Source organism: Nyctibius grandis (assembly GCF_013368605.1).
Source record: "Nyctibius grandis isolate bNycGra1 chromosome W unlocalized genomic scaffold, bNycGra1.pri SUPER_W_unloc_2, whole genome shotgun sequence".
NCBI lineage: Eukaryota > Metazoa > Chordata > Aves > Nyctibiiformes > Nyctibiidae > Nyctibius > Nyctibius grandis.
Window position 1 is genome coordinate 4098431 of NW_027167473.1, and position 19489 is coordinate 4117919.

General features: G+C 47.0%; 1 protein-coding gene across 2 annotated transcripts in view; it reads right to left on the reverse strand.

Annotated features, from left to right (window-relative positions):
- LOC137677193 (E3 ubiquitin-protein ligase KCMF1-like) overlaps nucleotides 1–19281 on the reverse strand; it is an 89296-nt gene extending 70015 nt beyond the window's left edge. The window contains exon 1 of one of the 2 annotated variants that reach the window (XM_068424462.1): nucleotides 19211–19281. Coding sequence is in view for 1 of the 2 variants with exons in the window: in XM_068424461.1 (XP_068280562.1) it covers nucleotides 18752–18767 (16 nt within the window). In the remaining variant the exon portion in view is untranslated. Of the gene's footprint in view, nucleotides 1–18751; nucleotides 19044–19210 lie in introns of those variants that run through there. The other variant, XM_068424461.1, reaches the window with a different exon arrangement.
- Between the last annotated feature and the right edge of the window lie 208 nt (nucleotides 19282–19489).

The window sequence follows — 19489 nt, forward strand, 5'->3', positions numbered from 1 at the left end:
TGACAACGGGCACTGCAGCTACTCCAACTCCGACGACAGGCACCACAGCTACGCCAGCCTTGGCAACATGCACCGCAGTCGCTACAGACCCTCTGACGGCCACTAAATCCACACTACCTCTGACAATGGGCACTGTAGCCACACCAACTCTGACGACAGATACTGTAATCGCTCCATCTCCAACAACGGGCACTGTAGTTACTTTAACATCGACAATGGGCACCGCAGCTATACCAACCCCAGTGTCTGCCACAGTGATTCTACCCCCATCTACTGCTAGTGCTCAGTGCAGATGTAGGTGCTCTAGGGCTACTCCAACCCCCTTGGGAAGGGCTGCAGATGGACCAGAGAACCAACCCGTGCCAGTATCAACCGCCCCTGTAACCAGGAAGAAATACCAAAAGAAATCAGCTCGCATAGTGAAAGATGACAATGGAGATGAGGGTCCCTCTCAAGCAGAGCCATCCCAGGGGGAAGAGTCAGAATCAGAGGTAACCATCCACTCCTTATCCCTGAAGGAGTTGCGAAATATAAGAAAAGATTTTAGCCGCCATGAAGGTGAGCCACTTATTACCTGGTTGCTCCGATGCTGGGATAATGGGGCCAATAGCTTGGACTTGGAGGGTAGAGAAGCCAAGCAGTTGGGATCCCTGTCCAGAGACGGTGGTATCGATAAGGTGCTTGGGAAAAAGGCAAACATTCTCAGCCTCTGGAGGCGACTCTTGTCAGCCATAAAGAGCAGGTATCCCTTTAAGGATGATATTGCATACCGCACAAGCAAATGGACCACTGTGGAAAAAGGTATTAAGTACCTGAGAGAATTAGCTGTGTGGGAGATGATTTGTAGTGACCCACAGATAATTGTAGATCCTGATGAGGTGCAATGTAACCAACCTATGTTGCGGAAGTTTGTGCAGAGTGCTCCATTGACATACGCCCACACACTGACAGTATTGATTTGGGGAGGAGAAGAAGAGACAGTAACTACTGTGGGTGAGGTGGCTAACAAAATGCGTCAGTAGGAAGATAGTGTCTCTTCTCCAATGCAGGCCTGCATCGCGGCTGTGGAAAAACTGACTGAGAAAACAGAGAACTTATTTGAAAAACTGACAAACTGTCCAGGATGGAGAATAGATTTGACTCTCCACCTGCACGGGCCCGCATCGCAGCCATTAAGAGACGACGCCCTCCTACAAGACCGGCTCAAGGGAAATGGAACACGCCGCGAGGTACCCTGTGGTTTTCCCTGTGTGATTATGGAGAGGACATAAGGAGATGGGATGGAAAACCTACCGCTGCCCTACAGGCACGAGTACACAAATTGCAAGGTAAAAGAAATAGCAGAGGGAATTTTCCTAGGAGGAGGGCTGCTCCAGTTTCCAGTGAGCAGTACCCCAGTCAGTGTAGATGGGCCTCAGATCCCTATGTACCAGATGTGAATAAGGGGAATGAAGGTCCAGTCCCCGTGAGCAGCACGAATCCATTCCTTGATTAGAGGGGCCCTGCCTCCAGCCAGGTGGAGGAGAGGGACAACCGAGTTTATTGGACTGTGTGGATTCGATGGCCTGGCACACTAAAACCACAAAGGTATCGAGCTCTGGTAGACACTGGTGCACAGTGCACCCTAATGCCGTCGGATCACAAAGGGACAGAATCTATCAGTATTTCGGGAGTGACGGGGGGATCTCAAGAGTTATCTGTATTGGAGGCCGAGGTGAGCCTAACTGGTAATGAATGGAAAAAGCACCCCATTGTGACTGGCCCAGATGCTCCGTGCATCCTTGGCATCGATTACCTCAAGAGAGGGTATTTTAAGGACCCAAAAGGGTATCGATGGGCCTTTGGTATAGCAGCTGTAGAGACTGAGGACATCAAACAGCTGTCTACCTTGCCTGGCCTCTCAGAGGATCCTTCTGTTGTGGGGCTGCTGAAGGCTGAAGAACAACAGGTGCCAATTGCTACCACAACGGTGCACCGACGACAATATCGCACCAATCGAGACTCCCTGACCCCCATTCATAAACTGATTAGACAATTGGAAAATCAAGGAGTGATTAGCAAGACTCGCTCACCCTTTAATAGCCCTATATGGCCAGTGCGAAAGTCTAATGGAGAATGGAGATTAACTGTGGACTATCGTGGCCCGAATGAAGTTACGCCACCGCTGAGGGCTGCCGTGCCAGACATGCTAGAACTTCAGTACAGACTGGAGTCAAAGGCAGCCCAGTGGTACGCCACCATAGACATTGCTAACGCCTTTTTCTCTATTCCCTTGGCACCAAAGTGCAGGCCACAGTTCGCTTTTACCTGGAGAGGTATCCAGTACACCTGGAATCGACTGCCCCAGGGGTGGAAACGCAGCCCTACTATTTGCCACGGACTGATGCAGACTGCACTGGAAGAGGGTGGAGCTCCAGAACATTTGCAATACATTGATGACATCATTGTATGGGGTGACACAGCAGCAGAAGTTTTTGAGAAAGGGGAGAATACGATCCAGATTCCTCTGCAAGCTGGTTTTGCCATAAAAAGAGACAAGGTCAAGGGGCCTGCCCGGGAGATCCAGTTTTTAGGGATCAAATGGCAAGATGGGCATCGCCAGATCCCGATAGAGGTGAGCAACAAAATAACAGCCATGTCCCCACCAACTAACAAAAAGGAAACACAAGCCACCTTAGGCGTTGTGGGTTTCTGGAGAATGCATATTCCAGATTACAGCCAGATTGTACGCCCTCTTTATCAAGTGACCAGAAAGAAGAATGATTTTCAGTGGGGCCCTGAACAACGACAGGCTTTTGAACAGATTAAACAAGAGATTGTGCATGCAGTAGCCCTTGGACCAGTCCAGGCAGGACAAGATGTTAAAAATGTGCTCTACACTGCAGCCGGGGACAATGGTCCTACCTGGAGCCTCTGGCAGAAAGCACCAGGGGAGACTCGAGGTTGACCCCTAGGATTCTGGAGTCGAGGATACAGGGGCTCCGAGGCCAACTATACTCCAACTGAAAAAGAGATATTGGCAGCGTATGAAGGAGCTAGAGCTGCTTCAGAGGTAATCGGTACTGAAGCACAGCTCCTCCTGGCACCCCGATTACCAGTACTGGGCTGGATCACAGAATCACAGAATCAACCAGGTTGGAAGAGACCTCTGGGATCATCGAGTCCAACCATTGCCCTGACACCACCGTGTCAACTAGACCATGGCACTAAGTGCCATGTCCAGTCTTCTCTTAAACCCCTCTAGAGATGGTGACTCCACCACCTCCCTGGGCAGCCCCTTACAATGTCTAACGACCCTTTCTGAGAAGAAATTCTTCCTAATGTCCAACCTGACCCTCCCCTGGCGAAGCTTGAGGCTGTGTCCTCTTGTCCTATCGCTAGTTGCCCGGGAGAAGAGGCCGACACCCACTCCACTACAACCTCCCTTCAGGCAGTTGTAGATGGCAATAATGTCACCTCTGAGCCTCCTCTTCTCCAGGCTAAACAACCCCAGCTCCCTCAGCCGTTCCTCACAGGTCAGACCCTCCAGACCCTTCACCAGCTTGGTCGCCCTCCTCTGGACTCGCTCCAACACCTCGACATCTCTCTTGAAGTGCGGGGCCCAGAACTGGACACAGGATTCAAGGTGCGGCCTCACCAGTGCCCAGTACAGGGGGACGATCCCTTCCCTAGACCGGCTGGCTACACTATTCCTAAGAGAGGCCAGGATGCCATTGGCCTTCTTGGCCACCTGGGCGCACTGCTGGCTCATGTTTAGCCGGCTGTCGATCAGCACCCCCAGGTCTCTTTCTAACCACTCTTCCCCCAGCCTGTAGCGCTGCATGGGGTTGTTGTGGCCCAAGTATAAGACCCAGCACTTGTTCTTGTTGAACCTCATGCCGTTGGTCTCGGCCCATCCATCTAACCTGTCCAGATCCCTCTGTAGGGCCTTCCTACCCTCCAGCAGATCGACACTCCCACCCAGCTTGGTGTCATCTGCAAATTTGCTGAGGATGCACTCAATCCCTACGTCTAGATCATCTCTAAAGATATTGAACAGCACCGGCCCCAGAACTGAGCCCTGGGGAACACCGCTAGTGACCGGCTGGATGTTCAAGGGTAAGAATCCTACTACCCATCATGCAACTGATGCTACATGGAGTACATGGATTGCATTAATTACACAGAGGGCTCGAATAGGAAACCCTAATTGCCCAGGAATCTTAGAAGTGGTCATGGACTGCCCAGAAGGCAAAGACTTTGGAATGCCACCAGAAGAGGAGGTGACACGTGCTGAAGAAGCCCCACCGTATAATGAACTACCAGAGGATGAGAAGCAGTGTGCCCTGTTCACCTATGGATCCTGCCGTCTTGTAGGAAAACATCGGAGGTGGAAAGCTGCTGCATGGAGTCCTGTACGACGAGTCACGGAAGCCACAGAAGGACAAGGTGAATCGAGTCAATTCGCAGAGGTAAAAGCCATCCAGCTGGCTTTAGACGTTGCTGAACGAGAACAGTGGCCAAGGCTGTATCTCTACACTGACTCATGGATGGTGGCAAATGCCTTCTGGGGGTGGTTAAAGCCGTGGAAGCGAAGCAACTGGAAGTGCAGAGGCAAGCCTGTTTGGGCTGCTGAATTGTGGCAAGATATTGCTGCTCGGCTAGAGAAACTAGTCGTGAAGGTACGTCATGTAGATGCTCACGTACCTAAAAGTCCGGCCACTGAGGAGCATCGAAACAACCAACAAGCGGATCAGGCTGCTAAAGTGTTCCAAATAGATTTGGACTGGGAACATAAAGGTGAACTATTTCTAGCTCGGTGGGCCCATGACACTTCAGGTCATCAAGGGAGAGACGCAACATACAGATGGGCTCGTGACCGAGGGGTGGACTTAACCATGCACGCTATTGCACAGGTCATCCACGATTATGAAACACGGGCTGCAATTAAACAGGCCAAACGGTTAAAACCTCTGTGGTATGGGGGGAGGTGGTTGAAATATAAATATGGGGAGGCCTGGCAAATTGACTACATCACACTCCCTCAAACCCGCCAGGGTAAACGTTATGTGCTTACCATGGTGGAGGCGACCACCGGATGGCTGGAAACATACCCTGTGCCCCATGCCACTGCCCGGAACACTATCCTGGGCCTCGAAAAGCAAATCTTGTGGCGACACGGCACGCCAGAGAGAATTGAGTCGGACAATGGGACTCATTTCAAAAACAGTCTCATAGACAACTGGGCCAAAGAGCATGGCATCGAATGGGTATATCACATCCCCTATCATGCACCAGCCTCTGGGAAAATTGAACGGTATAATGGGCTGCTAAAAACTACTCTGAAAGCAATGGGGGGTGGAACCTTTAAAAACCGGGATAAGCATTTGGCACAAGCCACCTGGTTAGTTAACACCAGGGGATCTATCAATCGAGCCGGCCCTGCTCAGTTGGACCTTTTACATACAGTAGATAGATGGGGATAAAGTCCCCGTGGTGCACGCAAGGAATTTGTTGGGGAAAACTGCCTGGGTTTTTCGTGCTGTCCTGGTTTGGACTAGGACAGACTTTTCAGTTAAGTTTCTTTTAAGTGACTGTACTTTCTGAAGTTGACTACACGCGCTCGTTGCCGTGGGAACTAGGGTCCCTGTTGGGTCTCTTTGTTCCACAAAGGAAAGGACCGTAGAAGTGTCGCACCTGCAGGGAGGAGCGGACAGGACAGGTGACCCAAACTGACCAACGGGCTATTCCATCCCACCCACATGATATACTCAGTTTAAAGCTGAGGGACCACGTGGGTCGCGCTCTCTTCCCCTATGGCTGGGATCCAGGGAGGACTCTGCCCGCGCTCCTGCCTTTGCTCCTGAATTCGGTTCCCACCTGCTGCTGCATCTGGTTTGGGACTCCCCAGCACCTGCCCTGCAGCGTCAGCAGTGACGTGATCATCATCGGGGGGGGCTCAGTAGCGGTTTTGTATAGAGTTCATTATTTACTATACTCTTTTTTTCATTGTTATTGTTTATTAAAACTGTTTTAACTTTCCAACCCATAAGTCTCTCTCCTTTTTCTCTTTTCCTTTTCCCCTCTGGGGAAGGAAAGGGTTAATAGAGAGCTTCTGTCGTCCACTTAACAGCTGGCCCAGCCTTAAATGACCACACCTGCTTCAGGCAAAGGCAAACCCATTCGTGGGATTGCTTTCACTCAAGGGCCTGGATGTACTTGGTGGGTGATGCTGCAGGATGGTGAAGTCCGACGTGTCCCTGAAGGTGATTCTGGGTGAGAATACTTAATTCTGAACTGCATGATGTTAATTGCTGCATAATGCTAACAGTGTTCATAAGTGTCTTTCAGGTTGAGGCAGTGGTGATGAGACCGGAGCTAGCTTCATCAAGTGGCGTCCAGTAACCTCCTCGAGACTGACATCTTCAACCTGCAACCTGTGGGCACGGACCGTGACAAAACTCATACCATCTCTCCTGCCCTGAGAGACTGCTATGCCAGATGGAAACCCGCAATCATGAACTAAATGAACTTAACGAACTTTTGTATAGAGATGAATCATAAACTAGTGATATCTGTATATATTTGAAAATGAAAAAGCAGTAGTGACGTAAAGAGCAGGACGTAAACTGTATGGAATAAGGGGTGGAATGTCCTGGTTTGGCCTAAAACAGAACCAATTTTCCTTCCAGTGATTTTGACTTTCAGCTAAGCTTCTTCTAAGTAACTGCACTTTCTGAAACTAACTGCATGTTTTGCAGACAGTGTCTGCTTCTAGGGCTGATAATGCTGAAAGCTTGTAGTTATCGCTGAGGCACCGGTAGGGCTGTTATGCAGAAAGGCTCTTACTTATACTTATTCCTGGAGAAACCAAGGTCACTGCTAAATTCCTCATGGTCCACAAGTGAAAGACCATAAAAGAGTCACACTTGCGGGGAGGAGCGGAGAGGGCAGGTGACCCAAAATTGACCAACGAGGTGTTCTATCCCCTACACGTCATTCTCAGTATAAAGCTGAGGGATCACGAGGGTCTCGCTCTCTTCTTCCACGGCCAGCATCCCAAGAGGACTCTGTCCGTTTTTCCCCTGCCCTCAATTCCAATCCGTGCATTTCCGAACCCAGTTCCTGTCTGTTGCTGAGTCCAGTCTGGGCCTTCCCAGAGCCTGCCCTGCAGTGCCGGTGGTGACGTGATCTTCATCAGGGGAGCTTGATCTTGGTTTTGTATATATTTGTATATATTTAATTATTTCTATCATCATTATTGTACTCTCTTTTTATCATTATAGTTTATTAAAACCATTTTAATTTTCCAACCCATAAGTCTCTCTCCCTTTTCTCTTTTACTTCCCCTTCTGGGGGAGAGAGGGTTAATAGAGAGCATCTGCTACCCAGATTAATAGCCAGCCCAGCTTTAAACCATGACAAATGGTTTGGGTTGGAAGGGACCTTTAAAGGTCATCTAGTCCAACCCCCCCTGCAATGAGCAGGGGCATCTATAACTAGATCAGGTTGTTCAGAGACCTGTCCAACCTGACCTTGAATGTTTCCAGGGATGGGGTACCTACCAACTCTCTGGGCAACCTGTGCCAGTGTTTCACCCCCCTCATTGTAAAAAATTTCTTCCTTATATCTAATCTAAATCTACCCTCTTTTAGTTTAAAACCCCTGCCCTGTCACTACAGGCCTTGGTAAAAAGTCCATCCTCATCTTTCTTATAGGCCCCCTTTAAGTATTGAAAGGCCGCAATAAGGTCTACCCAGAGCCTTCTCTTCTCTTCTCCAGGCTGAACAACCCCAACTCTCTCAGCCTCTCTTCATAGGAGAGGTGCTCCAGCCCTCTGATCATTTTTGTGGTCCTCCTCTGGACCTGTTCCAACAGGTCCATGTCTTTCTTGTGCTGAGGACTCCAGAGCTGAATGCAGTACTCCAGGTGGGGTCTCATGAGAGCAGAGCAGAGGAACAGAATCACCTCCCCTGGCCTGCTGTCCACACTGCTTCTTATGCAGCCCAGGATGCAATTGGCTTTCTGGGCTGCGAGCGCACATTGCTGGCTCATGTCCAGCTTTTCATCCACCAGTACCCCCAAGTCCTTCTCGGCAGGGCTGCTCTCGATCCCTTCATCCCACAGCCTGTATTGATACCAGGGATTACCCCGACCCAGGCGCAGGACCTTGCACTTGGCCTTGTTGAACCTCATGAGTTTCATATGGGCCCACTTCTCTAGCTTGTTCAGGTCCCCCTGAATGGCATCCCATCCCTCAGGCGTGTCAACCACACCACATGTCCATGTCAGTCTTGTACTAGGAGCCCAGAACTGGACACACAAGATGACACCTAGAGGCCCAAGTGCTGAATAGAAGGAAAGAATCTTTTCCCTCAACCTGCTATTACACTCTTGCTAACACAGCCCAATATTTGGTTGACCTTCACTACAAGGGCGTATTGCTGTCTCATATTCAACTTGTCCACTAGGACCCTCATGTCCTTTTTTGCAAAGCTGCTTTCTAGCCAGTTGGTGCTCAGCCTGAACTGGTAAGGGGTGTTATATCGTCCCAGGTGCAGGATTTGGCATTTGTCTTTGTTGAACTGCACGAGGTGCCTGCCAGCCCATTTCTCCAACCTGTTTAGGTCCCTCTGAATAACAACAGCCCAGCCTTATAACATATTGACTTCTCCCCACAATTTGGTCTTATCTGCAAACTTGCAGAGAGGGGACAAAGTTGCATTATCCAGTGTTTAACAGACATTAAACAGTATTCGCCCCAATATCCATCTCTAAGAGATACCACTAGTAATTGGCCACCAGTTGGACTTTGCACTGCTGATCACAGCCCTCCAAGCCCAGCAGCCCAGCTAATTCCACCCACCTTATCATCCACTTCACCAAATTTGTGAGGTATGGAGATCACATCAAAAGCCTTTCTAAAGTCAACATCCACCGTTTTTTCCCCCCTCATCCACACAGCCAGTCATCATGAGAGGGCAACTGGGCACAATTTACTCTTGGTAAACCCATGCTGGCTGCTCACAATCACCTTCTTGCACTTCATGTTCTCAGAAATGACTTCCAGGAGGATTTGTTCCTTAACTTTTCCAAGGACTGAGGCAAGGCTAACCAGCCTGTAGTTTCCCAGATCCTCTTTCTTGAAAATGGGAGTAATGTTTGTGTGTGTGTTGTGGTTCCCCCCTCCCCCCCTCCGAGTCATCAGAAACATCTCCCAATCACCATGGCCTTTCAAAGATGACAGAGTGGGCTCACAATAACATGAGCCAGTTCCCTCAGCACCCTCAGATGCATCCTATCTGGTCCCATAGACTTGTGAATCTGCAGTTGGCTTAAGTGGTCACTAACTTAAACTTTGTCTACTGTGGGAAATACTTCACTCCCACAGACTGTCACTAAACTCTGGGACCTGAGAGGCCAGAAGGCAGACCTTACCAGTGAAAACCAAGGCAAAGTGGCATCAAGTACCTGGGTACCTCAGCCTTTTCCATGTTCATTGAGGAAAAAACTGGGCCTTTTGCTGCCAATGTAACCCTTCCTGCTGTCCTCCACATCCCTCTCTAGTTGCGACTCCAGCTGATCTCAGGCTTCCCTAACTCCATCCCTGCATGCTCAGACAATGTCCTAGGCTCCTCACAGCTCTATAAAAACTCAATACGCTCAAGATCACCCTAGCATTATCATTGGTGCCCACATCCATGAGCAAAAAGGAGTAATATTCCAAGGGCCAGATGAGTCTTTGCTCTTTCTGCAACTGCTCAAATGCAAGCCCCTGATAAGCAACAAGCCTCCCAAGACTCAAGTGACCAAGGTCACTGCTAAATTCCTCATGGTCCACAAGTGAAAGACCATAAAAGAGTCGCACTTGCGGGGAGGAGCGGACAGGGCAGGTGACCTAAAATTGACCAACGAGGTGTTCCATCCCCTACACGTCATTCTCAGTATAAAGCGGGGGGATCAGGATGGCCACCCTCTCTTCTTCTATGGCCGGTGTCCCGAGAGGACTCTGTCCGTTTTTCTCCTGCCTTCGCTCCCAATCCGTGCATCCCTGAATCCCGTTCCCATCTGCCGCCGAGTCCAGCCTGGGCCTTCCCGGAGCCTGCCCTGCAGCGCCAGCGGTGTCGTGGTCGTCATCAGGGGAGCTCGATCTTGGTTTTGTATAGATTTAATTATAGTCGTGTTATAGTCGTCAACGATTCTTGCTTGCGCTTAGTCTTAGAAAAATCCAAGGTCTCTGTTAAATTCCTTGCTAATTATAAAGAAGGGCCAAAGACAAACAGGACTGTGAAAAACAACTTTGTGATGTCTAAATTAACTTGATTCACAAACTCTGGTGCCAGAGGAGAGATAAGTCCAGTGAGAACCAGAACAACATCTTCTCCTTGAGGTCACCTGCACTTGTCTACAAGAAGGCCTCAACCACACTTGCGCAGAAGCGGGGTTATACAGCAGACAGCATAACTATGGGGGGATTACGACCACCAGAGACCCCCAGAGCCCACCCAAGACCCCTTCCCCAATTTAGTACGCATGTGCAAAGACATTACATAATGCATTAGCATATGCATAAGTTTCTTGGAATGGGTGGGCTTTTCTTGGAATTATATGAATATTCATTTTTCTAGAATGTATATAACGAGTGTGCTTTTATTCCTAGGTGTGCATGCTAGGAGGAGAGATCCCCCATGCACCCAGCGCTGCAATAAACCACTGTCGGCTTTCTAAACTATCATTTGGGTTAGAGAGTTTTCTTGGTTACGATTTTCCGGTAACAGATGGACCACTCGGTGGATAAGGAATTGGCTGGATGGTCCCACTCAAAGAGCTGCACTCAACGGCTCGATGTCCAAGTGGACACCAGTGACGAGTGGCGTTCCTCAGGGGTCGGTATTGGGACCGGCGCTGTTTAACATCTTTGTCAGCGACATGGACAGTGGGATTGAGTGCGCCCTCAGCAAGTTTGCTGATGACACCAAGCTGTGTGGTGTGGTCGCCACGCTGGAGGGAAGGGATGCCATCCAGAGGGACCTGGACAGGCGGGCCCGTGGGAACCACAGGAAGTTCAACAAGGCCAAGTGCAAGGTCCTGCATGTGGGTCGGGGCAATCCCAAGCACAAATACAGGCTGGGTGGAGAATGGATTGAGAGCAGCCCTGAGAAGAAGGACTTGGGGGTGATGGGCGACGAGAAGCTCACCATGAGCCGGCCATGTGCACTTGCAGCCCAGAAGGCCAACCATGTCCTGGGCTGCATCCCCAGCAGCGTGGCCAGCAGGTTGAGGGAGGGGATTCTGCCCCTCTGCTCTGCTCTCGTGAGACCCCACCTGGAGTATTGCATCCAGCTCTGGGGCCCCTAACATAGGAAGGGCAGGGAGCTGTTGGAGCGAGTCCAGAGGAGGCCACGAAGATGATCAGAGGGCTGGAGCACCTTTCCTATGAAGAGAGGCTGAGAGAGTTGGGGCTGTTCAGCCTGGAGAAGAAAAGGCTCCGGGGAGACCTTCTAGCAGCCTTCCAGTACCTGAAGGGGGCTACAGGAAAGCTGGAGAGGGACCTTTTATAAGGGCATGGAGTGACAGGACGAGAGGGAACGGTTTTAACCTGAAAGAGGGGAGATTGAGATGAGATATTAGGAAAGAATTCTTTCCTATGAGGGTGGTGAGACACTGGAACAGGTTGCCCAGAGAAGCTGTGGCTGCCCCCTCCCTGGCAGTGTTCAAGGCCAGGTTGGATGGGGCTTTGAGCAACCTGGTCTAGTGGAAAGGTGTCCCTGCCTGTGGCAGGGTGGTTGGAACTAGATGATCTTTAAGGTCCCTTCCAACCCAAGCCATTCTTTGATTTGATGCTGCACATAAGATGGTCTTGCCCGTGTGCTGCATTCTCAAGTTTCCTTTTAAGAATGCACATCACACAAATGTACAACTCTATCACCCTACTGTTTTACCACATCAAGACCGCACAGTTCTCTAGTCTAGGAAATTATGTACACACATACATAAGCTTGATAATCCATCAATTCATTTCAGAGCAATTTTTAAGAAGGTGGCATTTGGGGGGCGCTATAGCCTATAGAGTAAGTCTATCTGTAGCACAGAACTTCCATATTCCTAGTACTACTTTAAACAAACTTATTTTCACATCTTTCACAAACTCTCTATATAGAGAGTTAGCCCACCCTGGCTCCTGAAGGAGATCCTAAGGATGAATTCCTCTCCTACATTCTGCCACACACGCCATAGGAGTCATCATCTTACAGCACTGGCAACTTTTCTTTGCAGAACACTAATTCAGAAGCAGCTCAGCACCTCATACCAGCCTCCTGACAACACCAACAGATGTTCAAAAGTTTTTTAATCCTGTATTAGCCTATCAAAGAAGAGAGAGTTATGATACAGCAAAGGCCCTAGTGCAGCAGTTGTAATGTTGACTACAATGTATTTTACAAAAGTAGCTCAAGCTTTTTCAAGTTAGAGCCTATGAACAGGTCTACTTTTCTTCTGCACCATTTGCAGAGGCCTTAGAACAACCACAGGTAGAAAACAAAAGTATTCTCAACCCCACTGTTTATATGTAGCTTCTCTAGCCTCCTGAACTTCTAATTTTTTTTTTGCTTGAACTGTATAAATCTAATAATTCAAAGGTATTACTTCATTTTAACTAAAAGAAACTAAAGCAGCATAGACTACAACTGCATCATACAGCTGAGATCCAAGTCCTTAGTGCCACAAAAAAAGAACATAGGCAACTTCTTGCAGTCTAGAGAGATTTAACACATTATCCTACATAGTTAAAAAAATACACTGTCTTCAAAAGCATTAATTAACAAAAAGAACATTTGAGGAAAGGGAAAATGTGTTTGGAGCAAGTTTAACATAAAATTTAATGCAAGCATCACAAACAGAAGCCATTAGCTGCTGGTCTAATGCAGTTGCTCAGAAAACATCCATCGTGGCATCCCTCCAAGCCAGAATTCAGAGTTCTGTATTCCCAACCAATTATTATTTCAAAGTTGTTTTTTTAATTCCTGAATAGACTTTTGTGTTTTTACATATGATTCTCAACAATCCTATCAGATGAGCTCCTTATGCAGCTTTCTGGTCACACTAAATCATTCCTGCTTCCAGGATACAAGAAACAAAAGAATAACTAAGCTCTATATTACAAGGAACCAGTTACTGGAAAGCCATGATTCTCCATTACGTAAAAGACTGAATAACTTACTTTTCTCACACCATTACAGACTATAAAACATGCCCATATATGTGAAAACACCATTAATATGATTTCTTTAATATACCACTATGCGTTAAGCCTAATAACTTATCAACACTTCCAAATACCTTAGGGGTGGGTGTCAAGAGGAGGGGGCCAGACTCTTCTCAGTGGTGCCCAGTGACAGGATGAGGGGCAATGGGCATAAACTGAAACATGGGAAGTTCCATCTGAACATGAGGAGGAACTTCTTTACTTTGAGGGTGACAGAGCACTGGCACAGGCTGCCCAGGGAGGGTAGGGAGTCTCCTTCTCTGGAGACATTCAAAACTCGCCTGGACATGACCCTGTGCAACGTGCTCTAGGTGACCCTGCTTTGGCAGGGGGTTGGACTAGATGATCTCCAGAGGTCCCTTCCAACCCTAACCAGTCTGTGTTTCTGTGCTCTGCAGAGCTGTCTGAAGGAACAGGGGATACCTGGAATAACATCTATAGCAACACCTACCACTACTAGTTTGACCCATGAGGGTCACAGAACTACTCTAAGAACATCCTTTACTTATAAAGCACTCTTCTATAAGATGGTTTCATATTGCCTTTTCAGCTCCTCACACCAAGTCTTCCTTATCCTGGAAGGTTTTTTTATACTGTTGGGTCATGCCTACCAAACAGTCTGGCAATTTGTAGGCCTTATACCAAGAGACCTGAAAGAGAACATTTTGTAGATCACTGCATCTATTCTGCTTTCAGTATCCAAAACCACAGGGCAAAAAGCTTTTCATCCTTAGAGTTTTCTGAATTTGAAGATAACCAAGGGAGAAGAGTGCTGGGAAGCATATCTAAAGTCTTTAGAAGTCAACTGATACCACCTAGCTTCCAATTCAATTTAATAAATCTGCAATTGATTCCACTCCCCTCCCCCCTTTCTTGCACAGCATTTTTACCCTTTCTTAAATTTGTTTTTACCGAGGTGCCATCAGCTTCAGCTTTGGCCAGTGGGTCCTTTGCAAAGCCAGCTAGAACCATCTCTGTCCAGCACATGGGTAGCCCCCATGTCTCTTCTCACTGAGGCCACCCCTGCAGCCCCCCCCCCCCCCCCCCCCCAAAACCTTGCCACATAAACCCAATACATATGAATGACATTAAGGATCATATTTACACAAGAACATAGAAATTAGCATGAGCTCAGATCAGAGATTCAGCTGACTATTCATGGAAAGTTGTAGGAACATCACAGAATGTCAGACAGATTCTCTACAGCAACCTTTTAGTCTCAAATAGTTAAGACACATGAAATATGAAGTTTAAGATAGAATCCAAAGTTTTAATCCTTTAAACGGGAAACCAGGTGGTATAACTTTTTCTGTGAAAAAGTACTGCACAGTCTAGTTACACACTGTGTGAAAAAGCACTTCTGTTAATCAGTTTTGAATCATCAGCCCCTTTAATTGTATAACCTCCTGTTCTTGTATTATGAAAAAAGTTATAGGCACTCTTCATCTATATTATTTAAGCTATTCATTCTTTTTAGTTTCTCTGTCAAACTTGAAGATTTTTTCAGTCTCTATTCATGCAATAGTCCTTTGTCTCTTCCTCCCCCCCCCATCCTGAGTCACATCACTTCTTGAGTTCTTTGGAGGGGATTCAAGCTGCATACAACAATTTATAACACTGTTATACTGAAATCTGACAGTGCTGCCTGAATTTACCTGTTTGTTGGTCTTCTCCTTATGACTCATTTTCACAGCCTTTAACTACCACATTTGTCCATCTAGTTAAAGTTCCCTAGGCCAAGAATGCATTTTGTTTGGAAGTTTCAGCCAAAACATTTATAAGAACTAAAATAGGAGAAAAGACACTAATTTGCAGGTATTAGGGTTGCAGCTGTGAATGCCCAAAATTTTTAGTTGGGCCTTCATAAAACAAGCAGCACACAGATAGCAGCCACCTGTAAACTCTTGTCCAAGTGATTTGCCTGGCATTTCTTAAGAACTCCATAGAAGAGGCAGGAATGAATCCAGCTTTCCAGAACAAAATTCAACCATCAACATCACAAAAATACTTTCTTTCTATAATGCCTCATCTCCTTGTTTACTGTCCACCTCCAGAAAAAGAACAAGGGTCCTCCCCTACATACAACAGCCTCCTTCCCTATACACCCTTGACAAGGCAGGGTACAACAGAGAAAATATGTGGCTATGTAATTTCACAGTGCACGTACTCAGAGGGCTGAATTAGGTTTCTCTGCGCAAGCTAGTTCTGGTACATCCCAACTCCCAAGTGCTCAACTTGACAACCTTGCTGTTCTGAGCAGCTTCTTGAATACAGTAACTTTTTTCACATCTTCCCAATAAACACAGCAGCAATAAAAACATAAGCATGATTATCTACAGCGATACCCCACAACCTTTCCCAAGTTGATACCACTGAAATAGACACTTTAAGGTACCTGAAGAGTTCATTTCTCCCTATTGCTTTTCCTTTTAACACAAGTTAATTTCACTTATCTTGTACTGCTCATGCACTGAGCTTATTTAGCTCTTTCTAAAGTTCCTTGGAAGACCTTCTAGTCACCCCTAGCTCAAATAAGTGTCTTATTTGCAAACGTTTCTACCCCACTATTCCCTTCCCCCGTATCCTCCACACTGGATAATTTTTAAAGTTCTATACCAGTTCCATTTCTGAAGGTATTAAACAGTTAATGGCAAAAGGCTGATGGTTGAATTCTACTCTCTCTTTTCCTGTCTCCCAAGCAAGTTCTGATCCACAACATGACTTAATTTCTTGCCACAAAGCAAGGAAAATTGCCAAGCGACCTTCACAAAAAGTAAGCTTATACCTCCATCAGATACTTATTTAGAGCCCTGAGACATTGGAATTCCAAGTTCTCCAACATCTGTCTTCTCAAATACATCCTTCCCCATCACAAAACTGATTCTGGCAAGAACAAGCCATTTTGACAAAAACACACAGGAGAGACAATTTATTAACATGATTGAAACTCACTTTTCTCCTATACCTTATCCTTGCAAAAACAACTTCCATCAGCTTACAGATTGAGAACTCTCAGCCAACCACAGACCCTACATCAAGACAACTTTTTCTAACCTTATAACTAATATAAAATTAACACTTAAAACATGTTAAATGGGGAATAAGAGAAAAACATTAAGAAAACTCAAGACAAACCAGATTCCTATAAAAAACATCACAAAGTACAACTACTGCTGCAGCTTTATCTTTTCAGTTTTGATGGGGTTTTTCCTTCTTTATATAAAAATATATTTATGTCAACAATGTAACATTACCATCAACAGTTTATTATAAGAAAACTATTTTCATTTTTAAAAACATGAAACTTCAAACATTGATATACCTGTTTCAAATTTTTAACAAAACCACGCTTAATGTTATTTCCATACTTAAATTTTTGCTGATTAATAGAAAGGCTGAGAAAAACATTATTCCCCGCACTACAAACAAAACCTAACATCCACTAGAAAAACTTCAAAACATAACCTCTATCAATCAGAAACACATTTAAAAAAAACCTGTTTTGATAATTATTCTCCTTTATTAAAACATCACAACACTGAACAACACATCATACCACTTTTGTAGCTTTAACCAGTGCAATCTAACAAATCCGCATTCTACTACCCTGCTTTAAATTGCATACCATGGATATCTATCACAGCAGCAGTTTACAGAGTACTTTCTTCAACAATGCCACAAACAAAAACTTTTTAGTAACCCTTATTTTACTCACTGTTGTTAGCATTTGCCTCATTATCTGGATAGGATGCAGATAATCCAACAACCCCACCCACCCTCTTTAAAAAAAAGAAAACAAACAAACAAAACCACACACCACCAAAAACAAACACACAAAACCACATCTTAATCAGAAGAGAACCAAGAGGATTTGGTACCTTTACTAGAAAAAAAAGCATTAGTAGATTCAGGCAAGACTGGTCTTAGATAGGCAAGCACACACACTAACAAAATGCTGTAGCTATACAATGAATAGACATGATACTCTAGTTCATCATCAAGCTACCAACCCTCCATCTAGAAGTTAGTATTATTACTCCCAAACATTCAAGTCTTCTAGCATATTGCTTTCAAAACATTAAGATTAAATAAAAAGATATCTCCATTCCTTTTAAAAAGATTATTCTCACAGCTCTAGGAGAATCAAAATTATGTATGGAGACAGGTGCTAAATTTAGTTCCTAACCGAGCAAAAAATTATCCTTTCAAGATATAAAGCAGAACTTCTACAGAATATTTTATACTAGTACAACTACCAGCAAGAAGAGTTAGAAAACCAAGCAAGTTTATTTAGAAATATCACACACAACTTTTTTCTACATAAATTCCCTTCTTTCATTTTTCTCTCAATTCTTCTCACTTTTTTAATTAATCCTTAACTATCCACTTCACTTACTCATAACAAAAAAAATACAGAAGAACAAGGACAAATGCACAAAATAATTGTATGACCACCTCTCTACAAAAGCTGCTACTACATAGCATGTTTCCTCTTTTAAAATACAAAACTAAAAAAGAATATATTACTTCTCAACCTGCCAAAGCCACCAAAATACAAACTACACCTGAACAAGGCCACGAAGACTGCATAAACTCTTTCTCCCAATCCCAATACCACAGTCAATTACGTGCATGAGTTTCTTCTACACCTGCTGCACAACCTACCCCCCCACCCCCTTCATTATTCCAAAGCAGACCACCCCCCAATCCACTTCCCCTGGATGCCAGGCCACCCTCCTTACATCGCCTCCCCTCAAGCACTACTCTCCCCGTGCCTCATATCCCACAGTCCCTTCTCCTCCCTACCCTAAGAAACCTGGGAGTACTCCCCCCCACAGGGAGCATATCATGCCAAGCCTGCCTGCCTCCCCTTCCCCTCCTGCACCCCTTCTCCCTTCACATCATGCCATTCACAACTCCCAGGACACATCAGCAAGCCACCCTGACACACACTTCCCACCCCACACCTCTCACCCCCCTTACACCTTCCTCCTTTCCCCCAAAACAGATTCCTCCAGGCCCCCCTCTCAAGCCCATCCTTCAAACAGTGAAGTAAGAGTGAAAATAAACAACTCCCCTGTCTCCTCCCCTCTATTATCTGTCTCAGACACACTCCTTGTCCAGGACGAGGCAAGGCCCGAGTCGCAGGCTACTGAGGGGTGAGAGAGACCAGACCCACTTCAAGCTGCAGCAGGCCCTTCAACTTCAGCGAACACGGGCCTGGCATGCGTGCTTAGTGGCGACAGAAAAGGAACTCGGGGCCTATCCGTAACGGACACGGCTGCCACCTCCCGCGACACTGCAAAGCGAGGCCTGGCCGCCGCCTTCCTCCTCCCACCATGGCCACTTTCCGCGACCGACTCCACAGGCCCCGCTCTCAGCGACGGCGGCGCCGCCATGTTGACCCACCTCACACGGCAGCATGCGAGGCCCTAACGCCGTACAGGGCTCAAGGACATCTCTTCCCTTCCCCCCCCACCCCACCCCCCGCGGCCTTGGGTCTCTCACCTTCATGTCGGGACATCCTAATTTTGAGGCTGCAGCCTAGGCCTGTCCCTAGGCTCCCGCTGAGCTGCTCGAGCGTCGCTTTAGCCTAGGTCCCTCCCGCCTTACACACTGACCCCCAAGCGCGAAGCGAACAAGCAACAAAAAGGGGAAAGAAATGGAGTAATGAAGCAAAGAGGTATCTGTTCCAACGACCGCGGCCAGCCGGCCGGCCGGCCTGCCTGCCTCACTCTCTCTCCCTCCCTCGGGGGGGGCGGATCCACCAGCAGTGACTTCCCAGGCGCCGCGATACAGCGAATCTTAGACCCCTCTTCCTCTTCCGCCGCTTTCATCTACACCCCTCTTCCCGAGTCCCCACCTCTGTTCCCTCATCTGTTGTTACTGTAAAAACACTGACTCCTTGCACCCCTCAGCTCTTTCCCGTCCTAGGCTCAAGGCCTTCCAGTTTCTTTCCTTCTCCACCTGTTTTGTTTTTTTTTTAATTCTTTCTCTCTTTTTTTCTTCATTCTTTCTCTGTCCAATAGCCGCTGCTACTGCACACAGGAAGGAAGAGGAAATACACAGCCAATGGAAAGTAAGATCGGCACCACCCGACGCAGGGAAAGCCGCGGGGTTGAGCATAGCTTACGTGTATTGGATGGGGCTCTCCCCTTCTTCCTTTAAACTAGGGAAGACTGCTGTCTCCAGGCATTCACCGGAGACACAGCCTCCTCCACCATTTCGGCCTCTGACAACTGCCCG